General features: G+C 37.7%; 1 protein-coding gene across 1 annotated transcript; it reads left to right on the top strand.

The window, feature by feature from the left end:
• The first annotated feature begins 1,224 nt into the window (after nucleotides 1–1,224).
• Nucleotides 1,225–7,145, top strand: LOC103702566 (serine carboxypeptidase II-3-like). The gene is made up of 8 exons (XM_008785055.6): nucleotides 1,225–1,852; nucleotides 1,942–2,049; nucleotides 2,164–2,426; nucleotides 2,546–2,806; nucleotides 2,886–3,004; nucleotides 5,412–5,504; nucleotides 5,612–5,717; nucleotides 6,722–7,145. Exons 1-8 carry the CDS (start codon nucleotides 1,447–1,449, stop codon nucleotides 6,863–6,865), a joined length of 1,500 nt encoding a protein of 499 aa, XP_008783277.3. The 5' UTR covers nucleotides 1,225–1,446; the 3' UTR covers nucleotides 6,866–7,145.
• The last annotated feature ends 13,647 nt before the right edge of the window (nucleotides 7,146–20,792 follow it).

Genomic DNA, 20,792 nt, shown 5'->3' on the forward strand with positions numbered 1-20,792 from the left:
GGCGGCCGTGGGTGTGATGGGGGAGGGAGGCGTGCGGGCTGGTGCGAACAGGGTTGAGGAGGGGAAACGGGTTCGTGGTGTGAATGAGGGAAGAAGAGGCTGGATCGTGGCTTTAGCAACAGGGGCAAAACCAACCTGGCTCTGATACCAAGTTGATGTAGCACAAGTGCGGAGAAAGAGGAGAAGAAGGAAGAACAAGAGAGAGATAAGGAAGAAGAGGTTATAGGGACGCAGGAAGAAGAGAAGGAGAGGAGGAGGAAGAAGAAGAACAAGAAAGAGGCTAGGATTTTTTCATTCAATCATCAGTTCCCTTATACATGAGAGGGGTGGTCTTTATATAGACCTTACATATTGACCTAATTACATAAACCTAATTGACCAGTCTAATAACAAAATAACGAACCAAATTAACTTGACTAAGATAAAAGTAAATAATGCAATAAAAGAAAATGACTCGGACTCAAATGGACCCAATCTGGATCTGACTCAATCCGGGGGCTTAGAATCATCTGAATGAAGGGCTCTGATGTCCCTATCATCATGGCTCTTGGCCAAGCCTAGCACCTGCTCGCTCCAGAGCGGATAGTTGTCATTTTTAAGGCGCAGCGTTATAAAGTTGGCCACGTTTATTGTGATAGCGGCCATAGTTGAATCAAGAGAGAAGAAAGCTGTTTGCGGAAGCTAGGGTGTGAATCTTTTCAAAAAAGAGAGGGGTGTGAGCCGTATAGCTTTGATACCATAAATAATATTGCAGACAAACAATATTTGAATTGCTTTCTTTCGGATAAGATGAGCATTCGTTTGATTCGCTTAAATAAACAATATTACATATTGTAATATTCTGTACATAGAATTAGAGAGAGATTGATGGATTTAAAACAGGGAAGAATAGAGCCGTTGGGAGTCTCTCATATAGAGAGTAATTGACTAAGTCTTGTGAGAGATTTTAGGTATTGAGTCGTTGTACAACTGGTCTTTCCTATGAGGTGGGATTCTTTCCTTATCAACCTCTATTTCTATTGCGGAACCCTAGAGATTGGGCCGAGGCAACTCCACCGCTTATTTTCTCCTCCATGGGTTCCACCCTGCCGCGTGCGTATTTTCTCGGGCAAACTTGTACGTGGCCACGTCGTTACTATTGCACAACAGTACAGAACTTGTGGTACACCGGATTGGAAAACCCGCACTGCCAGTTTAAAGTCTTAAGACTTCCCAGAAGAATTTACCCCCTTATTCTTCTTCTTTCTTTTTCTGTTGACTACTAGGACGACTTGGACCATAAAAAAGTTTTGAATTATATATGCATAACCTGCCTGGTCTTGTAAACGCGCGAAGACTCAAAGTTTACCCAGTGATGGTTGAATGTGAAGAAAACTAAAGTTGTAGACTATACATAGAGGATCGAGATCCAAAGAGAAACAAGGAACCGAGAGTGAGAGAAGAAGGATGATGGGGAGAATGTTCTTGTGCTTGTTGCTGTGCTTCTTGGCCAGCATAGCGACAGGTGGTGCTAGGGGAGGGCGCCGAGGCCCAGCAACATGGCAGGGAGATGCCCTCAGCAAGCTCTACTTCGATGCCCTCATGTTAAAGAGAGCACCAGCTGCTGCAAATGCTTCTTCTTATGCCACTGCTCTTTTCTCCGATATGTCGTCGAAAACTTATCCGCAGCAGGGGTTGAAAGAGAGTGACAAGATCATCAAGTTGCCTGGCCAGCCTGAAGGCGTGGATTTTGATCAGTATGGAGGCTACGTCACGGTAGACAAGGAAGCCGGCAGAGCCCTCTTCTACTACCTCACCGAGGCTGCAACTGCTGATCCTTCTTCCAGACCGCTGGTTCTCTGGCTCAATGGAGGTGAATAGCCAAAAGATCAGTTGTATCATTTATGAAGAACCTTGCATGATAGGAATATCTAATCGTCTTCTTTCTTTTGATGTTATCAGGGCCGGGTTGCTCGTCTTTCGGAATTGGAGCGATGGAGGAGCTAGGACCCTTTCGCGTCATGAGCGACGGCAAGACGCTCTTCAGAAATCCATATGCATGGAATAGAGGTTTTTTTTTCTTGTTTTGTTTTTTTTAAGGATTCAGATTTAGTTTTGTTTACCTTCGCTATCTTTTGCTGTAATAACTCACATGGTTTGTGATATATTGTTTGGGAATTGCAGTGGCTAATGTGCTGTTCTTGGAGAGCCCAGCTGGTGTTGGCTTCTCCTACTCCAACACCACCTCCGACTACGGCAATAGTGGGGACAGCAAGACAGCCAAGGATGCCTACGTGTTTCTTGTGAACTGGATGGAGAGATTCCCAGAGTACAAAGGAAGGGATTTCTATATAGCTGGGGAGAGCTATGGGGGCCACTATGTCCCTCAGCTCGCTCATACCATACTCCAACACAAGAAGTCAAAGATCAACCTTAAAGGCATCATGGTATCCAGCTTCAAATCAATTATAGCTTCTTGTCGTATCTTAATATGAAGGGAGTGATCTGATCATGTTCTATTAATCTTGTTGCACTTACTGAAATTAAGATTGGCCAATTTTCGTAGATTGGCAATGGAGTGATCAACACCGAAACGGACGGCAAGGGGATGTTTGACTATTTCTGGACTCATGCATTGATCTCAGATGAGGCCATTGATGTAATCCACAACTACTGCAATTTCTCACCCAATGCCAGTAGCCAGCCGAAGCAATGCCTACAGGCGGTGGACGTTGCCGCTGAGTCACTCGGAACGATCAATCTCTACAACATCTATGCTCCTCTCTGCACTTCACCCACCATCACTCGTTCTCCTAAGGGATACTCGGTTTGTTGCCTCTTCTTCTCATATTCTTAATTTACCAGCCAAGGTTTGTTGAGGGACTTTTACGTTGTGAATGATCCAGATTGAAAATTTCGACCCATGCACTGCTGACTACGTGAGTGCATATCTCAACACTGCCGAAGTGCAAATGGCTCTTCATGCCAATGTCACCAGACTCAACTACACATGGTCTGGTTGCAGGTATGCCCCCATACTTAATTAAGCTTCTTGTTAGATTAAAATATATTTTATTGTGTGTGCCTAAAATCTTCATTGCAACTCAAGAGGACGGGACCATTATCACGAAGTTGAGGCTTAGGTCTTACATAGGTTGTTTTGATTGCCCAACGTAATTGCCACATCATGCTGAGGGAAGCAAATGGGACGTGTCCATAGGGTGGTCAAATGACACACAAACCCAATAGCTGGCGTTGCATGTAGCTGTGGCTAATTAAGGAGATCCAAATAGCCTCCACAAATCCTGGTGCCTCCACGCATGTTCTAATGTGATATTGACGAAGGCCATCCAATGAATTTTTTGCTCCTGCTTAGCTCAAGTGGTGTACGTTAATTTCCTATTTTGAAAACAATCCTATGTCACAAACTCAGAGATTAAAATTAATTAGAGACTCCACTGGTCCTCACAAGAAATTAAGCACTACGTGCCGTGCACGACCTGTTAAGCGCATGAAGCCAGCCGACCAATCAACGATTGCTAATGGAATTAATCTATATAAGATTTTCGTGGTCATATCATGTTGTACGTGTTCCCATTATTGCTAATCCGCCCAAGCTCGTACGTAGGTGATAAGCACATGCCAACGCCAGAATGATGTAAATGAAGGAGTGGTTCATGACTTTTCTTCTTGTACATATCTAGACTTCTTGCAAGTCCATATGACTTTTGAACCACTTGCTTTTGCTTGATTTCTTTGGTTGCAAGGCTTAGTGGGGCCTCACATAGTGACATTTGTACTACATGTATTTTTGAACCATTCAACGATCATTTGCCCTTCTTCCCTTTTCTTCTGGATAAGAAATCCTACCTTGCAGCATTGCTGGCCACCAAAAATCAAGTGTACTTTGACCGGGGCCTTAAACTTGGAAGGTATCATGGAGTATGGACCGGTGTTTTAGAGTTCAGATAATTTTGATTATCTTCTATGCCTTGACCCAACATAGAAAATTGATTAAACTAGTTCATTTTCCCGCAATAACACTAAGGATTAGTTTTTCTGATTTGGTATGCTCAATGCTATGGTAACTCAGTAAAATCACTCGAAAAAAAAGTCATTCAACTAGTTTGCACTGTGCATTTGCTTCGTCACATAGAATAAGTTACATAATGTCAATTCAAAGGGAGCAATAAGAATTCAACACACCAGCTGAGTGACTCTTGAGTTGCATATATAAGTTACTATACCATTTCTGATTTCATCTATTATTGTTATTAGAACATTGCATGTGCATTCTTGTTTAAATAATATGATTGTGAGGAATGATGTCCTCCAATTGTAGAGGAAGAAAGAGCAATAAACCATTGTCCAATAGCTTCATAAAATTATTTTTATAATGTTATACTCTATCCTAAGTTAAGTCCCTACCATGACGTCGCTTACACTCTCTTTATTATTTCTTAAGGATTGAGCATCGATTATGGTCTCGTTGATTAAACATCAAAAGGCATGCATTTTGAACAAGAAGATCTACCCCCTTCCATTCAACAAAAGACAATAAGACCTACCACCCTCTTCTTATCCAAAGGAGTTCTCTTCCCAAATATTATTTGTGCAACTCTTTTCCCTTTTTGGGGGTTCTCAAATATCTCATATTTGCACTAGTTATCATTCTATAAGTTCAGGGGAACATGATGAAATGACCTTCATTGGAGTTAATGTTGGTAATATTGCTACTGTAGCCTATTCCTGCAACTTCACCTCTTTTCCCTTTCAGGAAAAAACAAGCATAAATGTCATATGCTTGACAATTCATTTTATTGACGACTAAGATCGGAAGATATATAAAGGTGGTTATTTCAACTATAGTTCATTTGTTACACAATCAAAGATAAATTGTTTTCTAAGAAGGTAGGAATAATTCAATGGCATATTATGCAACCTATAATCACAATTAGAATGGCCATTACATGCTAAGGATTACTCTTCCTCATCTATGTATATTGGCTTTATGTTCTAGTAAAAGTTTGTATATATAGTTCCATGGGGAAATGTTATAATAACAATATGCGTTGTAGGAGTGGTTACTGGATCAAAGCAGAATTTATCAACGATGCATAACATAAAATTGAAGTATGTGCATTAATTTGCTTAAGGGTCATAATAGAAGGAGTATTTCATTTTAGATTACAATTGCAAGTTATTGTTGAACTTTCTTACAAGAACAAAATTTTCATATTGGGAATATAGGTAGCACTTAATATTTGTTAAAAAAATTTTGGTATGTTTTCAATTGTCATCCGAATATAGTTTAATTACAACTTGTCATTTATTTAGATTTATGGACATGGGGGTGAAACTTACCTTTAATTTTTTTTAAGTTTTAAGAATACATCATTTAATGCTTTTTATCTCCTCATATTATGATGCAGCCAAGTGTTAACACAATGGACAGATAGTCCTTTTACAGTCTTACCACTTATCAAGGAATCCATGGCTCATGATGTCCAGGTTTTGGTATATAGGTAATATTGATTAAAGTTGTTGGTATATTTTAAAACTTTAAAGTAATTCTGAAATAACAATGATAATTACATAATTATGATAAATAAGTTTCTTTATTCAAATATAGTGGAGATGTTGATGGACGGGTTCCTGTCACTTCATCGAGATATTCTCTCAATCAGCTAAAACTTCGGGTGAAAACTCAATGGCAACCATGGTTTATCAAAAATGAGGTAAATCTTTTATCTAATATGAATTATTTATGAAATCAAGATTATTCCTTAGAATTTTTCGTATATATAGAAAGACATGTAAGTTTCAAAGAAAAAGAAAGAAAAGAGGTAATTAAAGCAATATTAGGTCTGCATTGCCATACCATGATTCTCGTTGTAACACTTAAACATTATATGAAGAATTACAACTCACATAAATTATTTGAATTGATAATGTTGTTTTTGAGCTGTATATCCTTTAAAAGTCCTCTTCAAATGCAATGCCAATTCATTCTTTTACTGTTTTCTTAATCTGTTATCTTGAAGAGGAATATAACATCTTGGCACCTCCTTTTCAATCTCTTTATAATGCAAATCTACTATATAACTTTCTTCTTGTTCTAATTATAAAGTTATAAAATCTTAATTACCCTTTATTTTTTTAGTGTTTCATTTAGAGATAAAAATCTTTAGATTTTTCCAACTAAGATTCTCGATGTCCCACAAAGTTTAGGATGATGGCTCCATTGTAGAATCTAAGAAATAAATTTTGAAAGCAATAGATGGATTTATCTATTGAAGACCAAGTCAATGATTGCTAATTCTATTGGAAAAATAATTTTAAAGCCTAATAAGAATAACTCAGGTTTCTAGTTTATGAGAGGACTATTACGTGATAGGTAACACCACATCATTTCACTTCTCTTTCTACCAGATTTCTCCACGTCCATCTTAAATCTAATGACTTTGGTTCTACTATTATATATTTGTTGTTATAGAATTAATATGTGCTATTAATGAATTTTGGAATTACTTTGTCTTGTATTTTTTCTTCAAAAAATATCACATAATTTAATTGTCAATTAAGAAGATCCTATACAAATATCACTAAACCTCTAAAACTAAATAGTAAACCTTATTTTTCTTCATGGAATTCAACAATCTTTCACTATTTAGACTGCTTTTGGGCAACTTTTCTAACATCTCTCTCTCTTTCTCTTTTTTTTTAAAAATATTACAAATAGGTTGGTGGATACAGTGTTGTTTATGATGGTAACTTAACATTTGCCACGGTTCGAGGAGCAGGACATCAAGTTCCGAGCTACCAAGCACTTCGAGCACTTGTTCTCATCAAGTTTTTCCTTAATCGAAAGCCACTTCCTTCTTGAAACTAGTTTAATATAGATCGAATGGGACTTTCTTGATTTCTAGGTATCTATTAGAACCACATATTCAGCTATATCTTTAGCTATTTATCTGTTATTATTGAAAACATGCAGTTATCTAGTTGTCTTTCTCTCTCTTGCACAAATGAAAGTTCTATTATCAAGCACAAAGGGAAATGTGGAACTATTCGTTAATGCATTCATTTTAAAAAATGGTTAGGCTAAGGTCCTTCAATATTCTGTATTTGAGTACATTGAATCAAAATTATCCTTGTCTTTGCTAGCTTTTTATGTATATGTATGTGTCTAAATTTGGTTATACATGTATCAAAATTCTAAGATTATGTCAGGCCTATTGAATAGATTGTGAAGCCAAAGTCAAAGCATTTAATTTATGTCATTAAAGATTTTCCTAAAGAAAAAGTTTTCTAACTACACTTCATGCTCTTACATTTTATTTTAGTACTTTTGCATTTAAAATTTCATAATGGTTTAATATTGCAAAAAAAAACCCTAAAATAAGTATGGATTAAACAAGTTGGTCTATTTGAGAAAAGAATTCATATTGATTATCTAAAGTGCAATTTCTTTATGTGGTCCTTTAGATTTGTGGTGTAATTTGAAACGAATTTTTTGCTTCATGGCAAGAAAAATGAATCAACGCTTTTGGACTCCTAAGTAGTCATCAATGGCCTCCCTCACTCTCTCCTCTTCCTACATCTCCCTTTCCTTTGTAGGAACAATAATATGCCCTCTTGGTCCTCTCCTTGTTGGTGAGCTAAATAGTTCAATAAATAATTTGTTCATTCACCAATGTGTTTCTAATATATCAAGTAATTGTAAAGCTTGTAAATAATACATAAATCCATGAATTATTTGTTGAGGGAAAAGGGTTTGAGGCTTTGCAGCTGAGGCACCGGTCATGGCTAGCAAGCCACATGCATGGAAAATAATGTAGGCATTTTTATCTTTCAATCAATAGTTATTAAATACTTAGATATTGCTATGGCGCCTCTTTTTTTTTCAAAAGATAGGATTCAACTTAGCCATCCATTTTCAATGGTGATATAGAAAATTTATCCGTTACTAATATCATTCAGTTATCCTCTCAACTCCAAACCCCTCCTCCAACTCGATGTAATCCCATCTCCCACGACCGATGCGGTGCCCTTATGACTTTGAAGCAGAAAACATTGAATTAGAGAGTGTATAGATAGAAGTCTAGAGGTGCCTCCATCTTTTTTGACAAAGTGGTCAATTTGATGGCCTCATCAGTAGAGAGGGGTGACAAAATGTGGTGAAGGATTTCATCAGAAAGTCGGCTGATTCTCCCAACACCAATAGAATGGCCTTGGATCATCTCCATGGTGACTCAAAGAGTCGACTAGAGGCTCTCGGATATACTTTGATGTCATTTAACTTAACAAAGCTTGTAAAAGAGAAATTCTTACTTGGCTAAGCAATTCAATAATTAACAAGGACAACTAAACACGATGTTTTATTAGAATCCTATAAACCGTGAGTGCGAGAGATGGTTTGATCTTTGGCTTGTTTGCGGCCATTTTTTAAGACTGAGATCTCATTGAGGACGGAATGAAAGGTCCACTACCTTGGGGACAATATCCTATATTTGAAAATAGGATCTACTTTTCTTCTCTAATCTCTATTAGTCCCAAATAAAATAAAATGACATAATATAAAGTAGATTAAATTTTTTAAAATAAAAGTATAGGTCTCCTGGATAGACATGCCTTACATTGCAAAATAATATAAAGAAAAGTCGAATGCATATTTGAATATTAAACTATCAACTCAACTACCACATATATTATTTAATTTCATCTGTCTGACTCTATGGGGATAGTTTGTAGTAGAAAATTAATGTTGCTATCATCTTCAAAGGACCTTCGGAAATTGGTGGAGATTTCAACATAATGAAGTCTTCATTGGATAGAAGAGGTAACCCACAGTCGGTATGTGATACTCCTGCTTTCATGGATTTGATTTCTACTATTCAGTTAGTGGATATTGATCTCAAAGGTCGTCACTTTATTTGATCTAATATAAGAGACCACCCTTTTAGGTGAGACTAAACAAGTTTTTATTTTTCACCAGAATGGGATGGTCTTTTTACAACGTCCATACAAAGAGCCTTGCCTACTCCTATCTCAGATCATGTTTCGATTGTGCTTGATCGTGATGTCAAATTCTTGCATTGACAATTTTTTAGATTTGACACTTGGTGGATCAATGAAGAAGGGATGGACAATATTATGATTGGTTCTTGGTAGAAAATTTGAGGGTGTCAAGATACTACAACCAGGTTGGTTGAGAATCTCCAAAAGCCCCATGTCTATTTTAAAAAAATGGTCAAAAGTCAAGAAGATATATTGGTCTCCCCTTGAATTGAATACCAAGAAGATATTGAATAGTCCTTGCATGAAATTTATGAAAAGGAAGGACTTTATTGGAGGAAAAGATCTAGAGTTACTTGGCACAAGGAAGGTGATAGAAATACTACCTTTATTCACAAGATAGATTCTAGGACGAGAAGAAGAGGTCACATATCGTCATTAGAGGACAATGGTTTAGAATGCTCGAATAATGATAAGATTGCCTTATTTCTGCACCCATTTTATAAAACTCTCTTTGGATCCTCTGAAACTTTGAAGCTATACATTGATTAGAATATATTTTCATGATATCCCCTCAGTTGATCTGTGGTTGATGATTTCTCAGAGGATGAAATTAGAAGTACAGTTTTTTCCTTAGGTGGCTCAAAGGTTTCTAAACTGGATGAGTTTTTCTTTCACTTCATTCAGCGGTACTGGAATCTGCTGAAGGATGACATTATGGCCCTTCTTGAAGACTTTCATAATGGCACTCTGGATTTGCACAACATCAATTTTGGCTATTGGACTATCATTCCAAAAAAAGATGGAATACGTGCGGTTTGGGATCTGTATCCTATCACTCTCCTCAACAACATTTACAAGATTATTACTAAGGTCCTAGCTTCTAGACTTGCAAAATTTCTTCCAACTCTAATGGATGAATCTTAGTCGCCATTTATCAAAGGTAGATCAATTTTTACAAATTCCCAAGTGCATATAAGATGCTTGCCCATAGAGAGAGATTAGAGGCCTCTACAATTCTATGTAAGCTTAATTTTGAGAAAGCTTTTGATATAGTAAATTGGTATTTCTTTTTCTCTCTATTGATTGGAAGAGGATTTCCTCCAAAGTTGTGTGCCTAGTTGGCTTCATTCCCTTCTCTCTTCTACATTAGTGGCCTTGTTGGTTAATGGTGCTCCCGGCAAGTGGATTAAATGCAAGCAAGGGGTGAGGCAAGGTGACCCACTATCTCTTGCTGTATTTATTTTGATTGCAGATGTACTCTCTAAATTACTTAATTATGCATGATCCGATCGGGAAGAAGGAAGATTTTTTTTAATCCGCTCAACTCGAATCTCTTAAAAGAAGATGGAGAAATTTCAAAAGTAGGACTTCAAATCTCTTTTTCTTTTATTAATCCTAAAAATAATGAGATGCATATCCTCTATTTATAATGTAAGGTATGCTCTAACATAATTTAGGTTGGATTCTTATTTCTAAACCTATTAGGACTCTTTTCCTTAAATAGACATCTCTAGTAGAAAAAAAGCAAAAAATCTCGAGGAGGTAGATCTTGATTCTTACAATAACTCTGCCTTCTATTGCTCCGCCGAATTCTTAACGAATAGAGTGCTACGCTCAGTCAAATTCTTATCGAACAAAGAAACTTTCGGCTTGACCAATCCGCTTCGAATCCTAAATGATAAAATTTTGGCCTAATTTAATCTTCTAGAAGGTTGGCGAAAAGTTATAGATTCGAAAGGATATCCAATTTTTTTAAAAAAAATATCATCTCAATTGGGCATCATATCACCAAATTATGGCCTTCTGAAGTTTGGCCTATAACTCGGCTTTTCGATGTGGCAGATCTCACTCCTAGACCCTGTCCAGCCCCGCTTGTAGTAGTCAAAGTATTCCACATCGAGTCTGATGATCCTCCTGATTACTTGTTATAGCTAAAGTGTTCCACATCAAGTCTGGTGATCCTCTTGATTACTCTTAGTGGCCAAAATATTTTACTTCGAGTTTGGTGATCCTTCTGAATACTAGTAGTGGTTAAATTGGTCCACATGTAGTTCGGTGATCCTCCTAGATCAGAGCTCTCCTTATTTAGGAGATTTAGCTCTTGCTAAATCAGAACTAGAGATGGAAAAATGCTTGTTTTCCTTCTTTGCGGCTGAACCACTTGGTTTTGCTCGAAGATAGAGTTGCTAGTGCTCATGTTGAAGGTGTTGCCAATCGAGACATAAGCTAGATAAGTTGGGCTATCTTTTCTTCTAATTGTTTGGGATGTTCCATCATCTTATCATCTGTCAAGGTAGAACAAGTAGCTATACTCGCCTTTATCCTTCAATGTACTTCAAGCATGGATAGCCCTTCTCCTGACTGCTTGTACTGCTTGCACATCTATACCCTGCACTAAAGCTCCCATAGATATAAAAGATTGAAGCTCTAATGCTAACTTGATCTGATTAGAGAAAAGAAAGAGTTTTTTCAATCCGCTCAACTCGAATCTCTCAAAAAAAAACTTGAAGAAGATGAGGGAATCTTGAAAGTAGGGCATTAAGTACTCTTTTCTTTCACTAATCTATAAAAGAAAATGAGATACATAACCTTTATTTATAATATGAGGTCTGTTCTAACACAATTTGGGTCGGATTTTTCTTTTCAATCTTAGTAAGACTTTTTTTTCTTAAATAGACATCTCTAGTAGAAAAAAATAAAAAATATCAAACAAGTAGATCTCGACTTCTACATCAATTCTGTCTTTTATTGCTTCGTTGAATTCTTATTGAATAAAGAGCTACGCTCAATCAAAGTCTTATCCAAAAAGAAAACTTTCAGTATGACGAGCCTATTTCAAAGCCTAAATGATAGAATTTTGGCCTGATTCAATCTTCTAGAAGGTTAGCCCAAAGTTGTAGATCTCAAAAAGATATCCAATTTTTTTTAAAAAAGATAATCTCAATTGGGCATCGTATGACCAAATTATGGCTTTTCTGAAGTTTAGCCTGCAACTCAGCTTTTCGATGTAGCGGATCTCGCTCCTGAAAACTGTCCAGCCCCACTCATAGTAGTCAAAGAGTTTCACATCGAGTCTGATGATCCTTCTGATTACTCATACTAGCCAAAGTATTCTATATTGAGTTTGGTGATCCTCCTGAATGCTCGTAGTGGCCAAACTGGTCCACATTGAGTCTGGTGATCCTCTTAGATCAATGCAAAAAATATTAGGCTGATTGCAGGCATATGGGAGTAGTTGAATTTTCATAATTTAAGATATTCACATTTTGAAGATGTCACTTCTTTTTTGTACATGGAAAAAAGATAATATTATTGCTGCTGAGGCCATTCTACTTGCATTTGAAGAGACCTCAAGACTTAAAATAAATTTCCACAAGAGCTAAGTACTATGCATTAACATGGATGAGGCTAAAGTGGAACTCTTTACCACTATGAGCAATTATAAGGAGGAAAATTTACCTTTTACCTACCTTGGGCTGTCACTTTATTATAAGAAGCCACCTAAATAATGTTGATTAGCTCTAATAAAGAATATGAATAAGAGACTTGCCTCTTGAAAAGGTAGATTGTTATCAATGGCTGGTCAGTTTTGCCTTATCAATGCAGTACTAACTGCCCTTCCTTCTTATTATATGTCTACCTTTAAGCTTCCAAAATGGGTTGTTAATAGATTGATTACTTGATAGGAGCCTTCTTCTGGAAAGGTAAGGAGAATATTAGCGGATTCCACTATTTGGTCAATTGGAATTCGGTGTATCAAGATTAGGAAGAGGGTGGCTTGAGCATCAAAAATATAAGAAATATAAATCTCTCACTTTTGGCAAAATAGGATTGGAAATTGCTTTAAAGTTCCAGTTGGTTCTTCTTTGAGAGAACCTGCATAGAAGTGATAAATTAGTACACCATACTACTTGAGGAGCAGGTTTGGCATGCTGGTTAGGAGAAGACCACCCAAAGCTTCTCCTATCTGGAAGAAAATCTATAAAGATCTCTAAAGATCTATAAAGATCTATGAATTAAAGTCGTAAAATAGAAATCAGCTAGCATGAGACAGTTGTTTGGTGGAGGTGTTATTCCCATCATTGATTTATATATAAATGGATCGTGGAGATTGGAATTTTTGAGGGGGTTATGGTTTATAAACCAATGGAATTGAAGAGAATATTCCAAAGAATTACATGCCACCAACAAGTGAATGCAAAGTGGTGGAGATGGCTCCCGGACAGATAGATGGTAATCGTGGATTCGAGGAGGATGTGAAGACCTAGAAATAGCGACTCTCATTTATGAACATCAATTGATCAAAAATGAAAATCCAATGCTTATAAACGTGCAACACACGTATCAGCAAGGAGCCTAGGACCCTTACGAGCTGCATAAGTTATGAAATTATCCACAAGCATTCTCAAGCGTTAACCATCATATTTTGTCTAATTACAGTACTTGCCATCCATACAATACTCGCCTTTATTAAAAATCTGGATCATTCAACATCCAACAAATGGTAAATAAAAATAAAAATTTATTATATATAACATTTTAGGAAGCACCATAGCAAGTCCCCTTAACAGTTATATTTTTAAGAAGAAAGGAAACAAGGGTCCAGTCCTATCCATCATTCCCTTTCTCTGTTCTTTTTCCTATTTTCTTATGTCATCTTATTTCATGTGTATTTTCTTCTCAACACTACTAGAAAAGTTGGTTATCTCGACATTTACATGCCGACGCTAGGTAGAAGCGTCAGTAATTTTGGCTCCAGTGCCAAAATATGTCGATGCTTATAAGTAACGTCGGCGGTCATGATATTATGACAACGCTAGATAGCCTCGTGCATTTACTAGCATTGTTGGAGGCCCAAAAAAAAGAGTGAAGTGATTAGATGATGCTTAAAAGCGTCGTTGGAGTCCAGATGACCCCCCCCCCCCCCCCCCCCCAACACACACACACAACGCTTTTTCTAAAGCGTCATCGGAAGTCCAACAATGCTAAATGAACCCAGCCCCCACCCCCATGACACTTTCTCTAAAGCGTCGTTGGAGTCCCATTTTCCCTCAAAACCCACCCACATAAATCCCCCCCTCCCAATCCCTAACTCCTCCAGCGCCCCCCCCCCCCCCCCCCCCCCCCCCTCCTGATCCCTAACCCCTCTAGAGCCATGGCCATGGTCCCCTTAGGGGGAGGAGATGTTCTCTTCTATCATCGTTTTGATTGGATTGAAGCATGCATGGGGACAGTGTCCATGACCCCTTTCCCCTCCCCCATCTCCTCCTCCTCTTCCCCTCAGTCTCTAATTCCAATTTTTTAGATAGAAACCCAAGAAATTGATCCTCGTCTGGAAAATCCTAGGTTTCGATCTCCTTTTCTGTATATATTTCGCCTTTGTTTCTTGGACCGATCGATTGGGTGATGCGAGTCGGTCTATTTTTTTGCTGTCTTGCATGAATCTATGAGGATTCGAGAGATTGGAGGGGGTTCATCTATTTTTGCACAGTAAGCTAGACATCATCAAATTCTAGTGAGCTTCTCCTCCTCCTTATCGGCTGCTCCACATTGTCCGAGATTTTTCTTTGTATATATTTCTCCGATCTGAGCTACTTTTTTCTATTCTTAATGAAAATTTTGATCGCAGTGAGGAGATGCTGAATCCCTTTGTTTGGATGGCCCTTCAACTCTTGGGGATCCTCACGAGCAAGCATGTACAGTGATTCGGAATAGTGATGGGAATGAAGGCCCCCTCCCTCGCCTCTTCCTCTTCTTCTTTCTCACCTCTAGACCGCCTTAGGAAGCAGTCCTCAAGGCTTCTAGGATTAAAATTTTTAAATATTTTGTTTAAAAAAAATAATTAGAACAATGCGTGTACCTATCTTCGATTTTTGCCGATGCTTATTACCGTCGGCAGACTCCAAACTAGGCCGATGTTTATAAGCATCGGCATAGCTTCAGTTTTTGCCGACGCTTTTTCCACTCCCATCTACCCGACGGTTTTGCGACGCTTTTCAAAGCGTCGACACCAAAATTACTGACGCTTATAAACATTGGTACCGGCTCTAAAAAATATCGGAAAAGACTATTTTTTTTGTAGTGCAAGCTCCCATTGCTTGCAACTCCTATTTATGGCTTATAGGCTTCAAGCTTTAAATTTATAATATCTACACATACACGCGCATAGGGTTATACTATATAACAAAAATATATCTACTTTTTTAATTAATTTGCTAAAAAAAGCTTAACATTGCCAAATTATTCCAAAAAAACAGGCCACGATTCCTCATATCTTCGAAGACGCTAAGATAAGTTTGGGGTTCCAAACGAGTCACCCGAACCAGAGCATGTTTGACCTCTACCGGCTCAGTTTCATGTTAGGATCAAGCTTATTAGATGATCAGGATAGACTGGGTTGGTGGGTTCATGGAAAGCCCACAAGGGCATTCAAGTTGGATCAAGGTCAAGAATAGCTAGGACCCAGCCCAAAATGTCAGAGTCTTGATCAATAAGTTTATGTCAGGTCTAGAGTTTGGATCAGGAGTTGAACTATATTTCTATAGGTAAAAACATAGTAATTGATATTTAAATATAAAATCACAAAAAATTCAAATAAATTAGAAATATAAATTTTTGTCCAAAAAACTATTTCATCCAACAAATTAACCATTTTTAAGATACAAATTTACAAAATATAACTTTTTTTAAAAGAAGTATTGCTATATTTGAGAACATATAAATCCTTCAAAATAAATAATGGATGTTTAAACATAAGTTAAGTGAAAGCAGATGAAATGGAGTAGTTGTTTGAGACGAGCAAAGAGGGAGTAATTTAAATGAGAATTCATTCATTGAATTGGAAAGGAGAAGATATTCAATATAATTTGAATTTTTAGATCAGGACGAATCACATCGGTCCTCTTTTTTTTGTTAACTCAAGTTAGACCTTGTTCATATATGTGCCAGTTCAGGTTGTGAGTCAGAAAATATAAAACTAAGACCTAACCTGGTTGTAAAATTGGATCCCGCTGTTGAAACCAAGATCTGAAATCTTGATACTGGATACCATACTAGTATATTATTGGTCCAATAAGGTACATGACAGTGGGGTATGGTATGCATCTCATATCGAAATAGCTCTGGAATCATTGTTTTCACTCCTTTTTTATTTCGGTATATCTTGTTACATGTTGGTATATCTCGGTATGGGTCAATACATAATTCGATACAGTTTGATATGAGATGATACCGGGTCTTTATCGATCCAAACATGAGTTTCGTATCGGTTCAAATCCAATGATATGCCCTAAATCGGGCAGTTCTGGATGACATGAGAGTCCATGGTTGAGGCAACTTGATCGATCCACAAGTCTTCATCAGATTAGATCAAGTTTAAGTAGGTGAAAACCGGGTTTAGTGGTGGACTAAAGCAGCCATGTGCAGCCCTAACTAAGGTGGCTGATTGGTTAGCTTGCATTCTATAAATATGGGCGAATCATACATGTTGTTTGGATTGAGTCATGTTGTATGAGTGCTCTTTGAACGACTTCTTAAAGCAAATATTAACATGTAGAAAGGGAAACAAAAAAAAGATTTTTTTTGATGAATACCCTTCTAAAAATTCAAATTTGCGTGAATACCCTCTTCAAATTTATATTTATTTCTGTACCCTTATAAAACATTGTTCCTCTGTTAGAGGTGTTGCAGAAATGTCTGCGATCGAGTAAATAGCTCTACGAACGAATGGATCGGATCGAAAATGGAAAGATCAAAAAGAAACATATTGTGTGTTGACCACCGGGAATTTTTTGTGCAAATGCCCCAAATATAATAGTTGTTAATAAAAACCATATTTATTTTAATTAAAAATAAAATATAATTTTGAAATTATTTTTTTGTCCACCATCGCAATTGTTTTATAAATGGTTTTTCTTACACATCTATCCATGAAGGATATTTTAATCATTTTAATTTGAAACCATTAATTTTTTAACGGCGTTAGATGGTGTGGGTACATATGTAAAAACAAAGATAAAAGAAGGGTAGAATAGCAAAACAAGTATTTTACGAAAGTATATATGCAAATATCAATTTTGAGAGAATATTTATACAAAATTTGATGTTTAGAAGAATATTCATGAAAAAAATAAAAAAAATGATCGATATGATCGTGGCGGCCCATTTGTTCCTTGTTCCACGCTTGACCTACAGATATAAACTCGGCAACTCGCTGCACGCCAGCACCGCATTTCCCATCCCAAACTCGCGTCATTTTTTCCATTCCCACAAACCCCAGGAGACCCGTCGTTCATCACCTCTTGCTCCACGGTCGGGTAGCATTCTGATCTAACTTGCGCTGAAAATTTTCAATTCTCTTCATCCTATAAAACATTGTGCAGATATAAGCTAGTCTGCATTTATTTTAAATCTTCATTTTAACTTGTGATTAAAGAGGAAAGAATTATCATGTTCACCGTTTGCAATTTGGAATTAGTCTTTGTATGGGAGACAAGATGTACTTCAATTAATTGGTTCACTCAAGGCCCCATTAGTTCATAGATGTACTCCAAAAATTACTTTAGTTTCCTTTAATCTTCCCATCATCTCAGAGAAAAAGCTCTACTTACAATTATGATTCATAAGGACATCTGAGGATATGATTTACTAATTTGTCCATCGACAACCAAATGAAACAAGGAAAAAAAATCCAGGCAATCCAGGGCCTTGGGAGGGGTGAGGACTTGAACCCAGCCTCTTATGTATATATTTGGAACCTGTATATACATCAGAGCTCTTATGTTTTAACAGTCAAATAACTTCATTTGTCACATGTCTTTAATAAGTTTAACAAACATATAGAACTGGTTGTTTCATCTAGAGTCACCTGGCTAGAACTTTTTTATGAAAATAAAAAAGGAACAGGATTTCAAATGTACATGGGCTTGTGACTATGGTGTTAGTCATATGCATTAAATGCAAATACATTCTTGAAAAACGAGAACCCATCAATGCATTAAATGTAAATAAATTTGATAAACATTTATATATATATATATATATATATATATATATATATATATATATATATATAAATGTAAATGATGGCGGAAACAGGGGTGGAGGAGGCGGCGTCTCCAGAGGCTGAGAGGACTGAGGACACGACGCACCACCTTGCGCGGGATGAGGCGAAGGGGCCGTCCTGGGCGGCGGTGGCGGCCAAGGGCCGGCCAAGGCAGTCAGAATGGACGAGTTATCCGATTACTGACCGAGAGCTGCTTCAATTGTAGATCCACTTCGCTGATGTCCTGGAGGTGCCTGCAGAGAGGTTGGAGAAGACCTGAAGAGCTTGGCAAAGCATGACGGTGTTCATGCGGAGTGTCGGGAGGATGGTTCCGACCGAGTGGGTAGCCAGAGAGGTGCGCCGGGCGGGGAAGCTGAGCTATAATGTGGAATGTTCTTCTCTATCGGATGGGGTTCTCACTGTCCGATTCACCTACAAGAAGGATCGGGAGGCAGCGCTGATGCAGGGGCCGTGGCTGATCACTGGCCAGCCATTCGCGATGGAATGATGGAAGCCCAACTTCATAACTGGTTCTGGCGAGATCAGCTGTGTGGTGGTGTGGATGCGCCTCCCACGGCTGCCTTTGGACTTTTGGGAGAAGGAAACTAACCTTCAAATTGCAGCGACGACTGGGAAACCGTTAGCCTTGGACGGGTTACCGACCAGGGGACGAAGCTCGGCTTTGCTAGGGTCAAGATTGAGCTGGACATCAACGCCCCCCTCATGACAGGTATCTTTGTTAGGGGTGCCACGGAAGAAGGGGAAGCCAAGTTCTGACAGGCTTTCATTTATGAAAACCCGCCAGCTTTCTATTTCAAATGTGGAAGAATCGGTCATGGAGAAGCGGGCTGTGCATTCTCCCCTTCGGCAGGGCAGGGATTGACTCAGGGGAGGCTACTGGTGATGGGGTGTATGTGGTAGGGTCAACCCCTTCGAAGGAGCCTGGGCGGTTTGGGGAGGTGAGGCCGAAGAAAGATGAGCAGCTGCTATACGGCCCTTGGCTGGCCATGAGGAGCATCCGGCAACCCCGGGTAGCAAAAGGGAGGAGTCACAAGTTGAAGACGACCGAGTTAGGGGCTCGGTCTGACTCACTGACTGTGGCCCCTGACTCAGAACCAGGTTCCTAAGAAGGGGGCCCGCAAACGCCTGCTTCCCCGCCAGACCTGGACAGTTGGCAAAAACTGTCCAAGGTTGCCCGACGAAGATCCCCGGAGAAGGCAAACTCAGCCGCCGTCGCTACCTCAGAAGCAACAATGGAGGGGGTGAGTCAACCTAGTTGTGCCCCTAGTTGCCACTCGGACAGAGGAGTAAGATTGAAGTTATTAGTTAAGTATCTATCATCAATTTAACCCTATTCTCTACGCTATATAAAATTTTGTTATGAAAAAATGATATTCAAATAGGCTATAAGTAACTTGTGTAATGTTATATTCATATTGACTACTACATCTTTATCTTCCCCTCTTGGCATCTCAAGGTGGCAGTTTAAATCATATCAACTTTATCAACCGATCATTTGCAACTATTCGAAACAACTACCTTCTTTAATTTATTTGAGATTTGGAGCTCATTTATTATTTAGTATAAAAACTTATCTTATGCAACTATCTATAACCTTTATAACCTTTTTCTTTGATCAACAGGTTGGTGGATATAGTGTGACTTACCATGGTAATTTAACATTTGCAACGGTTAGAGGAGCAGGACATAAAGTTCTAAGTTACCAAGCACAACAAGCACTTCAACTTGTCGCATTTTTCCTCGAAAGGAATCCACCCTAAAGCTAGTTTTGTATATAGTAAAATATTATAACCTTGAAAGCACCTTTTTGACTAGTCTAGTTCCACTACATCGTTAATTAGTAATATTTTCAATCTTGTACTTGTTATCATTTCAAAAATAAATCTATACATACATACATACATACTGATTTGCATATTAAAGGATTAGATGTTTTATTTATGCATGAAAATTGCCTACAGAAAATGATCTTTCTTATGCAAAGCAATAACGATGATATTGGGAGCACTTCAATACTATATTAATTAATAAATATAAGTTGAACATAGACACTGGAGATCAAAAAGAACAAAAGGTGATACAAATGTATAATAAAATATGAAGGGAAAGCACAAAAATATTCACCTCCTGCTCTGGCACTTCTTCTCTTATTCATTGTGTAGTCGATCGAAGCAATGAAGAACGAGAACTTTTCTTAAGATACATTTTGAGATCAGCAACATCTCTTGAAATTAGCTTCTTTGTAGCATGTTGGCACCTCATCATCTCTTCTACAATTGTCTACATTGACTTTCTTCTTTTCTCTCATCTCTCATATTCTTAAGTATTCAGGTCTAAGTGCTTTCGACTCCCATCCTGGGGTGGAGCTAAGATTTGTTTTGGAGATTATCAAAATGATAAAAATTTAATAGTAAAAACTAAAATTTTGATTCATGCATCATGTTAATCCATAAAGCAATTAAAGGAACTAATTATATGCATTATAAGTTAAATCCATATAATTTGTAAGTTTCAATTTTTCTTTTTTAATTAGTAAAGGTTCATAGGCTTGAAATTGTAGATGTTGTTGTTTTATTTGTTATGATGAAAAGTGAAAATTTTCCATTTTTCTTCTTTAATATGATTGGAAAATATTAAAGGGAAAAATTGTTACAACAGATGAAGCATAGGAAAGCACTAATTATCAAATTTATGTAACCAAAACATTAGAGAAAATTACACCCTACAA

This window comes from Phoenix dactylifera, chromosome 12 (assembly GCF_051530095.1).
Source record: "Phoenix dactylifera cultivar Ajwa chromosome 12, Ajwa_hap1_PhDact_Kaust_v1.1, whole genome shotgun sequence".
Classification (NCBI taxonomy): Eukaryota; Viridiplantae; Streptophyta; class Magnoliopsida; order Arecales; family Arecaceae; genus Phoenix; species Phoenix dactylifera.